General features: G+C 39.0%; 1 protein-coding gene across 1 annotated transcript in view; it reads left to right on the top strand.

Moving 5' to 3' along the window:
• SNTG2 (syntrophin gamma 2) overlaps positions 1-17,948 on the top strand; it is a 188,157-nt gene that overhangs the window by 101,727 nt on the left and 68,482 nt on the right. The window contains exon 10 of the mRNA XM_042457420.1: positions 15,674-15,803. Coding sequence (XP_042313354.1) covers positions 15,674-15,803 — 130 coding nt within the window. The remainder of the gene's footprint in view (positions 1-15,673; positions 15,804-17,948) is intronic.

Raw genomic sequence — 17,948 nt, 5'->3', positions numbered from 1 at the left:
TAAAACTGGCTTCTAAGAAGCAACACAAAAAACAATGTTTTTGTAAAGGAATGGAGAACAAATTTGCCACCTAGTATCTGAGCTAACTGAAGGCCTCCCCTTGCTTTGTGAGTGACAGAATATGTGTATTAGCATTGATATGCAACAAAGAATAATTGAAATCTGCTGCCTGTTTGATATTCTTATTCATGATATTTTTCATTAACTGGCCCTCATTCATCCAGAAAGTTCAGCATCTCACACAATACATACAACCCCTTTAGAACAACTCATGGCGTAGCAAACTAGATCTAGGGTTTAAGATGGTTCTGTTACTGTTTTAAGCATTATTATTATTATTATTATTATTATTATTATTTATATCCTGCCCCTCTACAGAATGCAATGGGGGTGGCTTACAAGAATTAAAAATATACAATCCAGAACCTCTAAACCAACCCCCCCTTAAAAAAATTAAACAATATGAGAATTAAAGCATACATTTAAAAGACAATAAACAACAGACAATGACCGAAGTGAGATTGGAGTTCAGCAGTTAGATTTTCCATTTCCAGGGAAGGCCTGCTGGAAGAAATCCGTCTTTACAGCTTTTTTAAAGCTGTTTAGGATGGTAATATGACGGATCCCATCCGGCAGGCCGTTCCACAATCTGGGAGCAATAGCCGAGAAGGTCTTCTGGGAGGTTGTGGACAGCCTTGTTTTATAAGGCTGTAGCAGATTACTCCCAGAGGATCTAAGTGTGCGGAGAGGATTGTATGGAAAGAGGCAGTCCCAAAGATAGGTTGGACCCAAGACATTTAGGGCTTTAAAGGTAATAGCCAACACCTTCTACTGGGCCTGGAAACTGATGGGCAGCCAGTGGAGTGACCTTAAAATTGGTGTTATGTGGTCTCTTCTAGATGTACCAGAGACCAGTCTGGCTGCCATGTTCTGTACTTGTTGAAGTTTCTGGACCAAGCACGAGAGTAGCCTCATGTAGAGTGTATTACAGAAATCAAGATGCTGAGGTTACCAGTACATGTACCACGGTCTCAAGGTCCCTGACTTCCAAGAAAGGGCGCAGCTGGTGTATTAGCTCGAGCTGATAACAGGCACCCCTGAGCCCGTTAACAGCATGTGAGCCTCTCCAGACAAAACTAGATGCTTGTTCAGTATAAATTAATGAGCAAATTAATTACATGGATAATAGAATGTTAAATATTGATGATGACTATAGTAAATCACAAGATAGATGATCATGATATCACCTGAGATAAGAAATCTTAATTAACTGCAACAGTTGTAACCAAGTAAACTATTAATCATTAAACTTGTACAAGTTTACGTATAGGTAAAAGAAAAGTTTTGAATTTTAAAAAAGCCTACTTTCTTTGACACAAATCTGTTAGTCTTAGTTTCCATTTCATCAATGGTATTTACATAAATGTTGAGTTACTAAGATCTGTTTGATATAATAGATCTAGTCTCATTGAGTTTGTCAATTGGGTTTAAATCCAGATGAGAATTATGCAGCTCTCCAGATGTTGTTGAACTGAAACTCCCAGCATTCTCCCCATTTGCCTATGCTGATTGGGGCTGCTGGGTGATGCTGTTTAACATCAAGAGGGCTGCATAATTCCTGCCTTTAACTGAGATAATCCATGTTACAGAGACATTGTATTGAAAAAGGCATTCACTCCTACATGAGAAAATCAGGATACCATGAAATCATATTATTGCATGCAGTTATTATACATTCTTGTTTTTAAAATAGTGTTTGAAGAAGGTGGTGGCAATTTAATCAGGATCTATTTTGTTGAATAAATGTTTGTCAGTTATCTAATGTATTAATCAATTAAATATTAGAGCCCTTGACTCAAAGGTGAGGTGTGCCTGCTCAGCTGAAATCGTTCCCAAAATACTTCATCATTGAGTTGAATGGTGAATGATATTTCTCCTTTCTATTTGCTTTTCTGAGCAACAGAACTGAAGACTGTCTGGCTGCAGTTGCATTCCTAATGTCAAGCCTTATTTGTTTTGATTCTGTTCATTGCAATACTGATCCAGATTTCAGAGGCACTCCTCAAGATTGTTCATTTATTTAGATCCATTCAGAAGGGAGGTATTGTGCCTGAGGTCTGGCCCCCCTCCCTTTAACTCTGTGATGGGCAACTTTTGTCCCTCCAAGAATTGTTAGATTCCAACACCCACAACAAAGTTGTTGTTGTTGTTGTTGTTGTTGTTATTATCCTTTATTTATAAAGCACTGTAAACACCATATACACTTAAAAACCTGGTGATAAAATGGGGGGGGGGAATCAAAAACAAATAAGCGATTGCATTAGAATGCAACAATTTAAAACAGTATAAAATCATTTTAAAACAATAAGAATAAAAGTACCATGTACATACCAATTTAGAGAACCTTTCTTCTCAACCAGATAACAGTCAAATGTCTGTGTTTACTTCCTAATCAAAGGAGAGGAAAGGGAGGGGGGATTTACCCTCTCCTGAGAAGGAATTCCACAGTCTGGAAGCAGTCACTGAGAATGCCTACTCGCATGTGCTTACCAGACAAGACTGTGATAATGGCAGTACCAAGAAAAAGCATCCCCTGGTGATCTTAAGATTTGAGAAGGCTCACATAGGAAAGACATTAGAGTTGCAGACTAACAGAGCCAGCATGGTATAATGGTTTGAGCATTCAATTATGACTCTGAAGGCCAGAGTTTGAATCCCCACTCAGCCATGGAAACCCACTAGGTGAGTTTGGGCAAGTCACACCTTTTCAGGCTCAGAGGAAGGCAAAGGCAAATTTGCCTCTGAACAAATTTTGCCAAGAAAACCCCAAGACAGAGGTTGGAAATGACTTGAACACACAGCACAGCAATCTCTGAAGGGCGGCATGATTTCCAACCCAGTTTAAAATGAATGGATAACCTCATATGAATAGGGCACCTTGGCATATTTCTCTGCTCCTGAACTCACCAAGTGGTTTGTGAGTGCTTGAGGCTTGAAAAGGAAACAAACAGTATCTGTTGGAGGTAGATCAAGGTATGTAAAATCTGATCAAAGTAGGCAAAGCCAAGTCACAAAAGGTAAGATTAGATCAAGTAGGTGAAGAGTAGTAAAGTAAGATCAAGCCATGGCAGAAGGCCTCTTACGTAAGGACAGATGAAAACAGGACATTGGTTAGCTCCAAGTGAATGTCACTGGTTGAAGCTTTCTTCTGCTAAGACAACTATGGAAGGACCTTTCTTCAGCAAGGAGCTAAACTGACTGAAGCCTTATATCTTTTGAATTGGAGAAAGGCAGCAGGGCTCTGTCCATCCTTCCCTTGAGAAAGCAGTCTGGGCTTCATCCTCATCAGAATCTTTTCCTGTGCCTCAAAATGTTTGAATGTCTGAGATTATGACAGACCAGGGCTGTGAATATCACACTGATGGATGTAGCACTTGTTTTCTTGTAATATGTCTGTGCCTTGTACGTATAATTAAAAACAGCAGGGTAACTGAAATTTGAACGACATATTTTGAAAATCATTCATTTTTCACACCTACAAGAAATGAGATCTGTTTTTCCAGGATTATGATTTAAGATAGAACAAGAGAAGGTTTTGACAACATGATGGCTAGAAACAATGCTAGCAGGGTGCAGGTTGGGAGAATTAAACATTGTTTTTTGTAGGTTTTTCGAGAGTTTAACATTGTTTGTAAGAGAATTTGAAGCTTCAAGTGAGATTGTCAGTCTTTACCTCTATAACTGAGAGATGAGGGAAGGGCTGAGAGAGGAGACTGAGTTGAGGGCAGGAGCTGTTCACCAAAATTAGTAGACTAATTGTGGAAAACCTCAATTTGTCTTTGGTTACCTTTGTTATGCTTCAATTTAAATTTTAAATAGAATAGTGACCTATTTGGTTTTCTTTCTCTGGTTACCCTTGTTCTGCCTAATTTTAAATTGCCAGATTAGGTTATTTTATTTGTATATCATTAACCATTGTAATGTGTGACAATTTATTATGTATTAATCTATTTATGCAACGTCTATTTGTAATTCTCTCTGTAACTGAATTTATATACTTTATGTAACGTAGTTTGTTGTGAGTCAGTTTGGGCACAGTTATGCAGGAAGATGACATGCAGATAAATAGATTGTGATGACTGCCAATTGCTGATGATGGCAGAAAACTCTAGAAACAGAGAAAGGAATATATTACAGGTTCCAGAATACATCCTTGTAACATCATGAATATTCTAGTTGGAGCTTTGTTTTCCCATCAGAATTATGTACCACTGCCTGTTGTTTTTGTTTATTCTGTACAGTCAAGACTATATCCTATTAAAATCTACTTTCTCCTTCTCCTTCCAAGCTAAAAAGTATATTGAATACACAGAAGGCATTTTCAAGAACAAAATGCTAGAAGCTAAAAAGTTTGTGGGGAACTTCAGAAGCAAATTTAGGGGGAGGTTGGAGGACTCCAGAAGAAAACTAGGAAGGGATGGTCCTATTCTGTGAGTCTGGCTGCATGATGATGATGGATCAACACATATGCACATGCACATATGTATGCGTTTCCACGGCATATAAATGACATATAGTACTAGCCAATATGAATAGGAGTCACAAATGTAGATAGCATGGATAAATGAAAGCCTTCAGTAGGTAATTGGGCTTTCATAATCTAACTGTAAAGACTAGAGCATGAAGCTTACTGTTTCAGTGAAGTGTATCATTATAGTTTATGTCACAGAATACCTTTAGGGCATGAAATCAAAATATATCTGACCCGGCAATATAATGTCTGGACAGTATGGTGATTTTGAACTGACTATGAGTCTGGCTAATAATTTTATGGTTCAGGGAATATTAAGAGACAGGTGTGTTCCACAGTGATCTCTCAAGCTGTCTGTAAAGCTATCCTTGAGATAAATGCAATTTGCCAACAAAGGATTAAATAGACTGCATGATGGTAAGTTTTGGGGGCAAGTATTTTTTTTCTTTCTCCAACATGTTCCTCTTTTACCGAGGGAACAACCATGAAAGACTTAGTGAATGTATTTGCAATCATTATAATTAGTCAAAAGAAACTGTAAATAACTCCAGTTGATCTTTTCACTATTTTACTCCCTATTTGTTGATAATGCCAACTGGTAAAAGATTTCACACTTATTTTAAGTTCTATTTCACTTTAAGCTTTAAAACTATTCACATTTTAGGCCAAATCTCTGGTTTGAGATCTTGGCGTGTACAAATGTTTGTCTGTCCTGTGGACTGCTTCTAGAATAGAACTGTCAACTGATTGAACCTAGCATCATAATCTGGTTTTACGTTAAAAACAAACTCAACAGTGGCTGCAGTTTCATTCAAAATTAGGCTTAATCAGTAGGCCAGAATACCTTTGAGGCTCTATTGGATAAAAATTCTGTCTTACCAAAACCATGCTGTCCATAATACAAATTCCAAAATCTATCTTGTCATAATACTGTTATTAAACCAACTATAATATAACTATACTGTTTGGCAACAGCAATGGTGGTGGATGGCTATGATATTGAGAAAGCAATGATGACATTATGGCTAATACTTGTTAGCACTAAGCCCAGGGGGTGGTAATAGTGACCCTCCTTGCATAACCCCTCACCTAGAAAACTCTATGATGAGACATTCCAAGTGAGACACAGGCAAGACAAGAAGCAAACAGAGAGGTAGAAAAACAGAGGAAATCACACTTGCCAGAGGAGCTAAAAGCATTAAAATTCAAAAGATGTTGAGACAAGCAGGAAACCAGCTAAAAATGCAAAAGCTATCCAGAGCAGTACAACGCATATAATAAGAACATGAAAAGTGAGAAGCATGAGCCAAGGGAAGCTGGACATAGTAAAAATAGAAATGGAACACATTAATATAGCAGTACTGGAAGTAAGCAAACTAAAATGGGCAAGAATAGGCCACTGGACTCAGACAACTACATAGTGTTCTACTCAAGGAATGAGAATACACAAAGAAATGGGGTGGCACTCATACTAAGGAGAGATGTGGCAAAAGCAGTAAAAGGATATAATGCCAAATCACAATGATAACCTATTGGAAATCTCAATAACCTATTGGAAAACCTATGAATATTACCATAATTCAAGCAAATGCACCAACCACAAATGCAAACGAGGAAGAAGTAGAGAGATGTTACAAAAAAGCCCAGGAAGAAATTGACAACATACCAACACAGGATGTTAAACTAATCACAGGCGACTGGAACACCAAAGTTGGAAGCGAAGAGGAATCAAAAACAGTAGGCAGATTTGGATTAGACCAAAAAAATTAAGCAGGTGAGTGTCTGATAGATTTCTTTGAAGCCAACAATCTATTCATTGCAAACATCTTTTTCATATAGCTAAAGAGAAGGTTATACACATGGACATCACCAGATGGATAACACAAAAACCAAACAGATTATATAATCAGAAGCAAAAGATGGAGAAGCTCAATTTTGGTGGCCAAGACTAGACCAGGTGCTGACTGTGGTACAGACCATGAATTCCTTATTTCAAGAATAAGAGTAAAACTTAAGAAAAGAACAAAACTGGTCACCATACCAAATTTGATTTAAACAATATTTCAACAGAATTTATTGGCAATATAAGGAACAGATTTGCACTACTAAGCACATTAGACTGGGAACCAGAAGAACTATGGTCAGAATCCAGAAGCATAATAAAAGAAGAATGCTGTCCAGGAAAGCAGCCAAAGATGCTGGCAGCAGCATTAAACAACAACAACAAAATGGTTCATGGAGGCTGGTGCAGTTTTAAGGCAAAGCAAAGTCCATGCAAACAAAATAGGTTTAAAGCAAAGTTCAAACCAAGAGTCCAGACAGAGAATAGTCAAGCAGTCCAAGATCTCGGATTCCGGTGAGGCAGATTAACAAGGCAGTCCAAAGGTCAAGGGTTCCAGATAGTCAAGACGAGAATGCAGTCTGAGTGTCAAGGGTTCAGACCAAGGAGAGAGTCATAGACAAGTGTGCTTTCGCCAGCAAACTCAAATAATCACTGACAACTGACCTGGCATCCTGCACCTGTTTCTATTATCAGCTCGCATGAGCTCAGTTGTTGTTGATGACTCAGCATTTTTCCTAAAGTCTCTTCAAATGCCAGAAGCACACCCTTTCATCTCTTCACTGGTTGAAGGTAGGTATGCTCTCCTCATCCTCTTCCATGCCTGAAAGCTCTGCTGCCAGGAGGCTTGGTTGCTGAGCCTCCTGGGAAACCATAGCCTCTGCTTGAGCTGGCAGGGCAGAGCTAGGGCCCAGCTCAGCTTCGGGCTCAGTCTCAAACTGAGCTCAGCCCCCTCATCCTCTGGGCATGACAAATGCAGACAGCCACTTACATTAGTCAAAAAGAAAGAGAAGAAACCATGGAATGCTACAAGCAGTAAAGGAAAGAAGAGAATCAAAACAAATGGGAGACAGGAACAAACTCAAAACTACAGTTCAACGAATGGTGCAAAAAAGATAAAGACAAATACTACAGTGATCAATGCAGAGAGATAGAGGACAACAACAAAAAGGGAAGAACAAGAGTCTTAGCCCACAAGATCAGGGAAATCAAAGGGAAATTCAAACCAGGGACTGGGATACTCTATGACAATAAAAATATAATTCAAGACCAGGAAGGAATAAGAAGATTCTGGATGTAGCACATGGAAGAGCTATATAAAAGGGATAACAAAATGAAGGACACACGCATCAAATAGTCATATTAAGATGAACCCCAAACTGTCAAAAGAAAGAAAGAAAGAAGCTGCAATTAGAGAAATGAGGGGAAAAATAAATCACCAGGAACAGACAATATTCCAATCAAATTCCTTCAATCTGTACTAACAGAATCAACACCAGTGCTAATCAACAGATGTCAACAGACATGGAAAACAAAACAATAGATCGAAAACAATCAATATACATCACCATCCACACAAAAAAGGAGATGCAAAAGACTACAGCAACTATAGAATCATAGCTCTAATCTCTCAGGCAAGCAAAAACATGGTCAAAATTCTGCAACATAGAGGATTTCTACACCAGCGCTTACCATGGGATAAGCGCTGGTAAAACACCCAAAAAATATCAGGGAAGCACATGTGTGTGAAAGCCTGACGTGCTTCCTAAGTGTCAGGAAATTGTCCCCTCACCTCCAGCATCACTGAATCGTTCAGGGAGCAGCCATTTCCCATTAACACAAAGTTTCTGTTAATGGGAAATGTCTGCTCCCTGAACAATTCATTGTATTCCCTATAACCATGTATGGATGTGAGAGCTGGACAGTTAAGAAGGCCAATAGGAAGAAAATTAATTCATTTGAGATGTGGTGCTAGAGAAGAGTACAGCGCACCCGCGTCATACATGGGCACGCTTTATGTGGACTTGAGCTTGCGTGCTCAAGCCGCGGGGTGCACGCTGTGCCCCGCATGCTGCCGTATCGCCGTGCACAAGCCCCATTGTTTCCAATGGGGCTTGAGCATAGGCGGAATTCGCCTTACGCGGAGGGGTCCGGAACAGATCCCCCACATAAGGAGAGGGCGGACTGTACTGAGGATACCATGTACAGCCAAGAAGTCAAACAAATGGGTCCTAAACCAGATCAAACCAGAAATCTGTCTGGAAGCCAAGCTGACTAGACTGAGGCTGTTGTAGTTTGGTCATATCATGGGAAGACATGACTCATTGAAAACAACAATCACGCTAAAAAAGGGGAAGCAGAAAGAGAGGAAGGCTGCATGCTAGACGGATGGACGTTATAAAAGAGGTCACGGGTATGAATATGAAGAACCTGAGCAGAGCAGTGGAGGATAAGGAATCTTAAAGATATCTCATCTACAGGGTTGCCATGGGTCAAGATCGACTCATGGGTGGATATCAACAAAAGCCAACTAAAAGTGCACAAAAATCTGCCAGCCTTTCAGCAGGCCTTTTACACTCCACAGTTATAGTACTATAATACTACTATAACTTCCTTGACAGTATTCTGTGGAATCCGGTGGTGTGTAGTCTGGTGAGGTCCTAGAGGAGCTCTCTGGCTGAAAATTCTACGTAATTCCAAGAAAGGATTTGCAGACTTTGAAACTGACAGCCAACAGACCGGCACTAAACGCCAGCCTTAGGGCAGAGTGGGGGCGTGGCGACTGCATGCTGGCCACCGTGACTCTGCCCCTATGCCACCCACCTGACCAGGTGGTGGCTTTTGCAGCTTCTTTTTGCTGCAAAAAGAAGCAAAAAGAAGGGGGCATGGTGTGTAGTTGTCATGGCCCTGATCCAGCGAGGAAAGGGGTGGCACAGAGCTGCCCCTTAGGGCCATCTGCTGAGCCCCTCAGTTCATTAGGTATTAGGTTTAACCCGTTAGAAACAGCACCTGTTTTTTATTTTTCTTCTGTTGGCAATGTACTGTATTGGCATTTGTTTGACACCTAATTCTTATTTAGCATGTGAGTACATATCCCAAAAATTCAGAATGGGTTTCAATATTTCCTTATTATATAGTTTATCCACAATACAGTTTATCCACAATAAAAAGGAAAAAAGGAATTGGAAAGAAAGAAGAGAAACAAAAAATGAGAGAGAGAGAGAGAGAGAGAGAGGAGGAAGAAGAGATGACAGCATGCCAAAGCTTTCTAATGAGTTTAGTAGCCGTGCAAGTTCTTGAAACCTCATCAGTGTGTTCAAACAATAGTAATGACCAAATCATATTTGAATTCCAAAAGAAGGATCACTCCTTACCAGTAGTGAGGTTGCTGTGTGGTATGTGAGCTGAGTGGAATAGACTGAATAGGATTGCTAAAAAGGAATATAAAATATAAACAATGATCCAGACAGAATCAGCTTCTGGGGGAGGCTGAATGGTTGCTGAGGGGAATGTATAAGAAGGATTCCTTAGTTCATAGGGCATGAGCAAAGACTGTTGGTGACTGCTCTGAAAAATTCCACATAACTGCCTCACATTTCTTTTAGACATTGTATGAGAGAGAAATGCCTACAGATTGAACAACAAGCCCCTAAAGTTGAATAGTTGTTTGAGAGGAGGAGGAGGGGGGGAAATACAATAGAGTGGTAAATGACAAACAGTTGGGAGAACAGACAAAAGACTAAGGGGGGAAAGATACAAAAAGAAAAAGATGGCATAATTATAAAGATCAAAAATTGTATGAAAGAATTGGAGGGAGGGTACAACACTATAAAATAGTGAAATTTATTTTTAAGTGTAAGAAATGGAGCTCACCTTCACCTTAGTTATGCAAGAAACTGATTTATGTCAGAGGAAGTATGTTCCCAGTGCTTCTGCTGGAACTCTCTGTGCCATAGGACCATGGTCGTATTTATCAGTCATCTGTCTAAAGTGGGGACTGGGAATGAAACTTTTACATGTCTCTGAGTCCTATATGATGAGTGGCTCGCAGAAGATGGTGCTGGAGTATTGCTCATTGTTACTTTAACCATTAGCCAATGGGATCCTTTTGAATTCAGTCTTGACTCTGTACTATTTAACATCTATAGAAAACTGGCAGGAAACGTTTTCCAGTATATTATTAGTATTCATACAAAACCCAACTCTATCCTTTTCATCTGATTCCTAGGAAGAACTTGAGGTTTTGAGCCAATGTCTGATTGCAGAAATAGATTGGATATGAATTAACTGAGGCATAATCCAACCAAGACAGCAGTGTTGTATATCAGCTGAGCCAGAAGTAGGAATGTGTTTTTCAAAGAAAAGATCTATAGCTTTGGAGTGTTCCTGAGCTTGGCCTTGTACTAGATCCCCATGTGGTTGTGGCTAGGAGTACTTCTACATGGCTATGACTGGTATGCTAACTGCATTTCTTCCCAGATACACCAAAACAGGCTTCATGTGGTTCTAGTATCTGCACTGAAAGTCTACAACATCTGAAGTAGGAGTTCTTGTGAAAAGCATGTATATATGTCTGTGCAGCCGGTACTGTAGTTGAAGCTCACTGTTCATATAACTTCAGTCTGCATTTGTTTCATCTGTACTGGCTTCTTTTTTGTTTCTAAGAGAAAATCAGCATGATAGACTGTTCTTCACAGAACTCTTGCTCTGGATCTCGCCTCATTAGGAGTACACCTAGAGCTTCACTGAATTTCACAGGTGAAAACTCTGAGAGATTCACCCTATTTTATAGGCCTTGCAACAAAAAGAAAAAGCAGCCACTTTGCAACATTATCTGTGAATATTGTTTGCTTTTTGATTTATTTATACTATAAGCTCTTATGGCAGCTGCCACCTTTGATCTGCCACAGTGCTCCAGAACAGTACTATCAGGGTATTGTAGAGGATGCAAAATAGTGGCCAGGCTGATAAATCCATTGCTTCTGATCCCACTTGCCACTTCCCTCAGCAGACATCCAGAAACATTTTAGACAAAAACAAAATAGTTACTCGATTGCCCTGTCTATTAGTGAGCCCTGTCCTAAGAAACAGTTTTAAAAGTTTTCCTAAATCTGGAAGAATTCTGATGAAATGTTTCCCACAATTTCCCTACCCCAAATAGGATTGACAGTATTCACTGGCTATTTCCTCTTGCCTGTAGTTTTAGTGATGTAAATCTATGACTATAGTCATCCTCATATACAATGACAAATAATTGCTGCAGATTTCTCCACATTGTAATAGAAAACAATAATTTCTTTCTGCAATATATTCCCTGTGTTTTAATGTTGTGAAGTTTTGCAGAGGTTATAATGCCACCCCCTCCACACACAAAAAAACCCAATTCTTTTTCATAGAAAAAAAATGTTTTCTGTGTAGAAGATATGTTTCCAGTGCAGGGAAGAATGTTTTTGGTGGAGGAAACATGCTTTTTGCTCAGAAAAATCTCATTTTTTTCTGAATGATAATTTCTTCACAACACCTCAGGAGGTTTGAATACCTTGAGAAAACTCTGCAAAAGTCTTGCTTTGTATTATTCTTCCCAACTGTTGGGAAACCTATTTGGTTTTTTGGGTTCCCCCCCCCCCCATTGCTACTAACTACAGTTGGTTGGAATGCAAGACAAAGCACCCTGGCTGGGGAATTTCTTTCTTCTCTCTAAGAATTGTGCATTTACAATATATTTTCCTTATTATGCTATTGTATTATATTTGTTCGCTGTTGCATTATTTATTCTTAATATTATTGTTATTTTTGGTCTTTTTTTGGTATTATTCAGTATTATTGAGTCATCTGGTGGGGTAGGACAAGACCAGTTTCAAATACAGGGCTTCCTCTCTGATTGTGCAAGCTATTCTAGGACAGATGGCATAGAAACAACCATATATACGCAACTTATACTTCATGTATAAGTCAAGGGCAGGTTTAGGAGCTAAAATTATGGATTTTGGTATGACCCATGTATAAGTCAAGGTTAAAATTTAGGGGCATGTGACAAAGGATCTATAGGGTGAAGCAAAGGAAAATTATTCCAAAGAACTTAACAAAATTCCAGCAGACATAATTGTTTGCGTTCCCACTAAAGGCTGGACAAATGAGAGAGCAGAGGGGAGTCAGTGCTTTTAGGACAGATTACACTTTTCCCTTTCACCAAGGGATGGCTCCATTTTTATTAGAGTACTTACAGTGACTCATGGATAAATCAACTCAGTTTTTTTGGGTCAATTTTTTGACTAAAATTTCTAGACTTATACCTGAGTATATCTCTCTGGCTTTTCTTCGCGAACAAAGATTCAGGAAGGACTCATCTGCACTTTCTACAAGCGCGCTGATGACTAAAAAGGCCAATCTGAGATAAACAAGTCCGGTTACAGTAAGCACAGCAGAAAGTCTCCTTGGGTGATGTTTCCGGGTTGTGGTTCTTTCTGCGTTGTCATTTCTCTTCGAGACTCGTTCGGCGTGAGCTTTCAAAGAAGGCCACAGCATCTCTATGCCTCCCGATGCAAGGCCAGGGCGGACCATTGTTGGTGATCATGAAAAATCACTAAAATACACAAATACAATAGACTACATCAAAAATATCCTCATATATGAGTACCTTTTCAGCCCTGCATTTTCATGTATTTTAAATATCTTTATTCAAAATACAAATAGGTTTATAACAAAACAAAACAAAAATAAGAAAAGTATTGTCATATCACTTACTTGTTCTTTCCACACTTTCACACACTCATTGAATGTTTCAGACGACAAAATGAGAAGTGGGAAAAACCCTGCAATTTCAGGTGTGACTAACAGACTGATCTTGTGCATTTGTATTCAGTTTCTCAGTTAACTGTGCCTATCAATGCAGTTTCATGAGTATCAGAACGAATCGACTAGCACCCCTATACCACTGAGGACTGGAACAATTACATGGATTGTACTATTGATAATCTAGCCTTAGGTGGTGGCAGGCTTTTTAGGATGGGCAATTAAAGTGCAAATCATTCGATAAATAATTAAATAACCCAAACATGAAAAGTACTTGGCACCTTTTTGTGTGACAGTGTTTAAAAAAATCCAAAGAAATAAGGTGATATTGAGTGGAAGTATTGAGTGGTGAAATACATGTTTATTTGGAAATAAGCCCCTACAGTGAATAACAGAGATTATTACTATGCCGTGTACTTAGGACTGCAATCTTGATCCACCACTCACAGTTGTTTAACACCTCCTAAGAGTGAGATCCATGCTTCTCTTTAGATATTTGGCAGTTTGATGTGCCCATATTAGCAGGATTATCTGTCACATGTACTGAGGCTGCCTTGAATTCCATTAGTTCTCACACAGCCACAGTACAGGGCCAGCATTGGGCTGAGCATCTGGCTGCTTGACCTTCATTTCCCATTTGACCCACTTAGAGAATTGCCTTCCACTGACATGGTAATTCTGAGTGTACAGCAGTTAAATCTTATCTAGCTATATGTCACAGAGATCACCGCGAGGTCCGTGAGTACGTTGCCAAAAACTACCCTCAAATTTCCCAAATAATTCTCCCTCCACAAAAAGGTCTTTCTTAAAACACATCTCATTCTCAAAGCACTTTAAAATTTATTTTGAGTTTTTAAAATGCCTTTTTAGAGCGTACCTTATCATTGAGGGATAACTATAGATGTTTGTTTTCTTTCTATTATAACTCTCCATCCCTGTGCTGCCTTCTTGGCTGCCTGCACTTCCTTTCAAAAAGCCCCATGGGAGGAATTGCCTCCTGCTGTTTTCTCCTAGGCATTACCTGAAGTGCAAGCAGACTGCAGACTGCTGGAGAGACGATTGTACAGTGACAGACAGGGCATTCACATACACCACACTACTACTTTGTAACTAAGATCAGCACAAGAACCCAATTTCAGCCTAGACCACCAAGGCAGTACATAACAGACTTATGAACTGAAACTTTTTTCTTTGCCTGCCATTTGCTACCAAAGAAAGAAAATCAAGTGTTTGCCCAGGAACTATAATTCTGGGAAGTGTATAGCTATCTTCTGTTCTATTGTTCATTTTCCTTTACCTTATGGGGTTCTTCCAAGGACTAACATGCCAAAACCATGCCCTCCAACTGTTCCAATTTGGCAGGGATAGTCCCCATTAATCTTGTGTCATTCAACTTATTCAGCTGCTTTTAAATGTTTCAGTTTCTCTCTTCTTATCCCACTTTCTTCATTTGTCCTTGACTTCTTTCAGTTGCTACAAACTGAGTTAAAAATACAAAAGTAGTTTATACCCAATTAACTCAGTACAGGGAAAGGACTGGAAGGGCTGGATTCGTGCCCTTCTTAGTAGACTTGGGCAAAAGCAAAGTGTTGCAGACTCCTCTAGCTTGTGCGTTCTTTCTCATTCATAACTTTTGCCATCTTTGCAACACTCTGATGTTGCTTGGCCACACATGCCCCAGTTTTCATCTGTGAAAGGTTGAAGGGTTTACAAAATACAGACTTATTGTCAATATGAAATACCGTATATACTTGATTATAAATCGATGTCATGTGTAAGCCAAGGGGAGGTTTGGAAAACAAAATTATGGATTTTGATATAGCCCATGGATAAGTCAAGGGGAAAACTTAGAGGCACGTAACAATGGATTTAAAGGATGAACCAAAGGAAAATGCTGCCAAAGAACTACAAAAATCCAGTAGGCATAATTGTTTGTGCTCATACTAAAGGCTGGATGGCTGAGATAGTGCTTCCAGGACAGATTACACTCTTGCTTTTCACCAAGGGATGGTTCCTTTTATGTATAAGAGTTATGGTATAGCACTTATATTGACCTGTGGATAGGCGCACTCATTTGGGGGGGGGCAATTTTTTGATTAAAATTTCTAAACTTCTATATGAATATATACAGTAATATCTGGGACTGCCCAACACAAAATGTATTTCTTAACCACCAAGCTAAGTCAGCTTACATGATTTATTAGGACACTCCACGCTCACATGATTTATTAGGACATTAGCTCCACAATTCACTTATGTGATGGTATTTTGAAATTATACATAGTCTGTAAAGGACAGTATTTTAAACAAAAGTTAAACAAACCAAAATGCATATTAATGATTAGCTAGAAATGCACTACCTCTTAATAGTTCCTTTAAGGTACACACACAAAACACACTCATACACATCTTCCAATTGTAATAATAAATGCTAATTTGTGGAAATATGAATGAGAAGAGAGGACTAACCACAGCTTCCTTGATGGTGTATATATTTCTTCTTGCTGCAGATCTAATGCATTTGAAGTACTGGCACTCGATGGAGTTAGCACTGGGATACTTCAGTATTGTACAGCCCAGGAGAGTGCTGACTGGCTGAGAGCATTATCAACTAACATCAATGATTTGACGCTACAAAATGTATGTTGTTGCCTAGATATTCTTTATTTTTTCCTCCTTTTCCACTTCATTTGAAATAATTTTTACACTTGTTGAAGATCAGCATGATATGCTTTATGTTAAGCTAGATATTAATTTCTGGAAGCAGATGCTGGCTAGGAAATCATGCATCAAACTACACTGTATCTTCCTGACTCTCAAATCCATGAAAGCAAACAAATTTCATAACAGTCAGAAGAGACTGCTGTCTTTTCTTATTATAAGATAAGAAAGGCTCAAAGATAAAGAAGCAAAGGGCATCAGTACAGTGATTACAGTCATGCTTTAAGTAGGCATTGCCAATACTCCAAATGGTATTCTTTTTTATTTTTACTGTAAATATTATGTGCAATAAGAGGTAATGGAGAAGCCTGGAGATTTTCAAATTCATTTGTGTTAGCTGCAAAATCATACGATTTTCTACATAGATTTCTGCAGACTTCCCCTTTCCTTTTTTTTACACTGATTTATATAAGCTCATGTAAGTTGTCCATAGTTAAAATCAAGCTATACATTACAGTCAGTATTCTACATCAAATATTTAGTTACTCAGTAAAATGGGTTGCGGTAGTTACAATTGTAAAAATAATCGCTACTTAGCCACAGTTGTGTCACTGTTGTCACTGTCATAATTCATCCCAAACCAACTTTACCAGGCATCAGCTGCATGGGTAGAAGAAGGTCCATGCTGCTGATGAATGACATTTCCATAAGGGGGTTGTCAGTCCAGGAGAGCTTATTTAGATCTAAAACATACTGCAGAAATAAACCAGTTTGAGACCACTTTAACTGCCTGGAAATTGTAGTTTATTTTGGCACCAGAGCTGTGTGACAGAGAAGGCTACAGTTCCCAGAATTCCCTAGCACTGAGCCAGGGCAGCTAAAACAGTCTCAAACTATTTCGGAAGTGTGTTTTGGACCTTAGTAAAGTATACTTAACTTGTGACAATATTATGACAATAATGCCATGATCATAACCAGTAGCATACTTAACTATATAGCTGCTGTAGAATTCTAGCCTATGTTATTTATATCCCCCCCCCAAAAAAAAGTAAGCACATCTAGTGACCTTTAGTGTGAAGAAACATCCAGAGCATTGTCCCAGTCAGGATTGGGACCACCATGCCAATTGTCTGCTAAAAATCAACCTCCCCATGTCTGCTGTTTGTCCCCAAAACAGAATTGGGAGGGTTCAGACAGATTGGAAGCAAGTTTCACTCAGACAGTCTAAACATAGTGTTTCCTACTGCCTACTTTGTTGAACCCTTTCCTGCCAAAAACACACAGCTTTTCTGATCCTTGGCTTTATATGCTGGCAGCATTTTAAACTTCTGAGTGATTGGAATGTTCATTAACAACCCATAACACCACCAGCTGAACTAATGACTAGAGTGGCTCCCACATCAATAAACAGAGCCGATGTCCAATCCCTGTGCAGGTTTCAAAACTGTAGCTTCTGTTTACCTCACTTTTTTTCTTTGGTTGAATTGATTGATTTTTCAGTTTACATTGGAAAAGGTGGTATTTTCCCCCCTGCAGTTCTGCGTGTACTGAGCTTTAATTTGATACCTTTTTCATCTCTTTGTGCCCACAGCAAATGCCCTAAAAGATTATGGCATTGACTTTGCAGGTATATAGATCTGAAAATTCCAGTTTCACAGAATCTGCTACAAGTATCAACATAGCGTGTTTTATTTATTTATTTTTTTACTCCCAATCAGTTAGCGGAGAGGCAGCAATACAGAGAAACATTTCCCACATTGCTAACACTGAATTAGGGTGCACATACTGGAACTGTTTTTGTTTGTGCAATCTGCTATTTGTGTTTGTGCAAGTTGGTGGCATCATTTATACTGCATCTTGTGATCTGTCACTGTTTAATACTCCACCTGGTTTTCTCATTAAATTAATGCACTCCTCTTTAATGACAAAATTTTCCATGAATTAAAATCTCACATTGTCCAACCGCCATCCTTGAACAGCCCTCATCCATTATAAAGCAACATTGTTTTTCTGTTTGAAACACACACACACACACACACACACATATATGCAAAATCAATCACACGTTCCACATGTTGGAAAAATACTTTTTATGGACAATAATTTCCAGAATCTACAGATAAC

The sequence above is a fragment of the Sceloporus undulatus genome, chromosome 1 (assembly GCF_019175285.1).
Source record: "Sceloporus undulatus isolate JIND9_A2432 ecotype Alabama chromosome 1, SceUnd_v1.1, whole genome shotgun sequence".
Lineage (NCBI taxonomy): Eukaryota > Metazoa > Chordata > Lepidosauria > Squamata > Phrynosomatidae > Sceloporus > Sceloporus undulatus.
The sequence above is the reverse complement of the archived record's forward strand: the minus strand, read 5'-3'. Positions and strand labels throughout refer to the sequence as shown.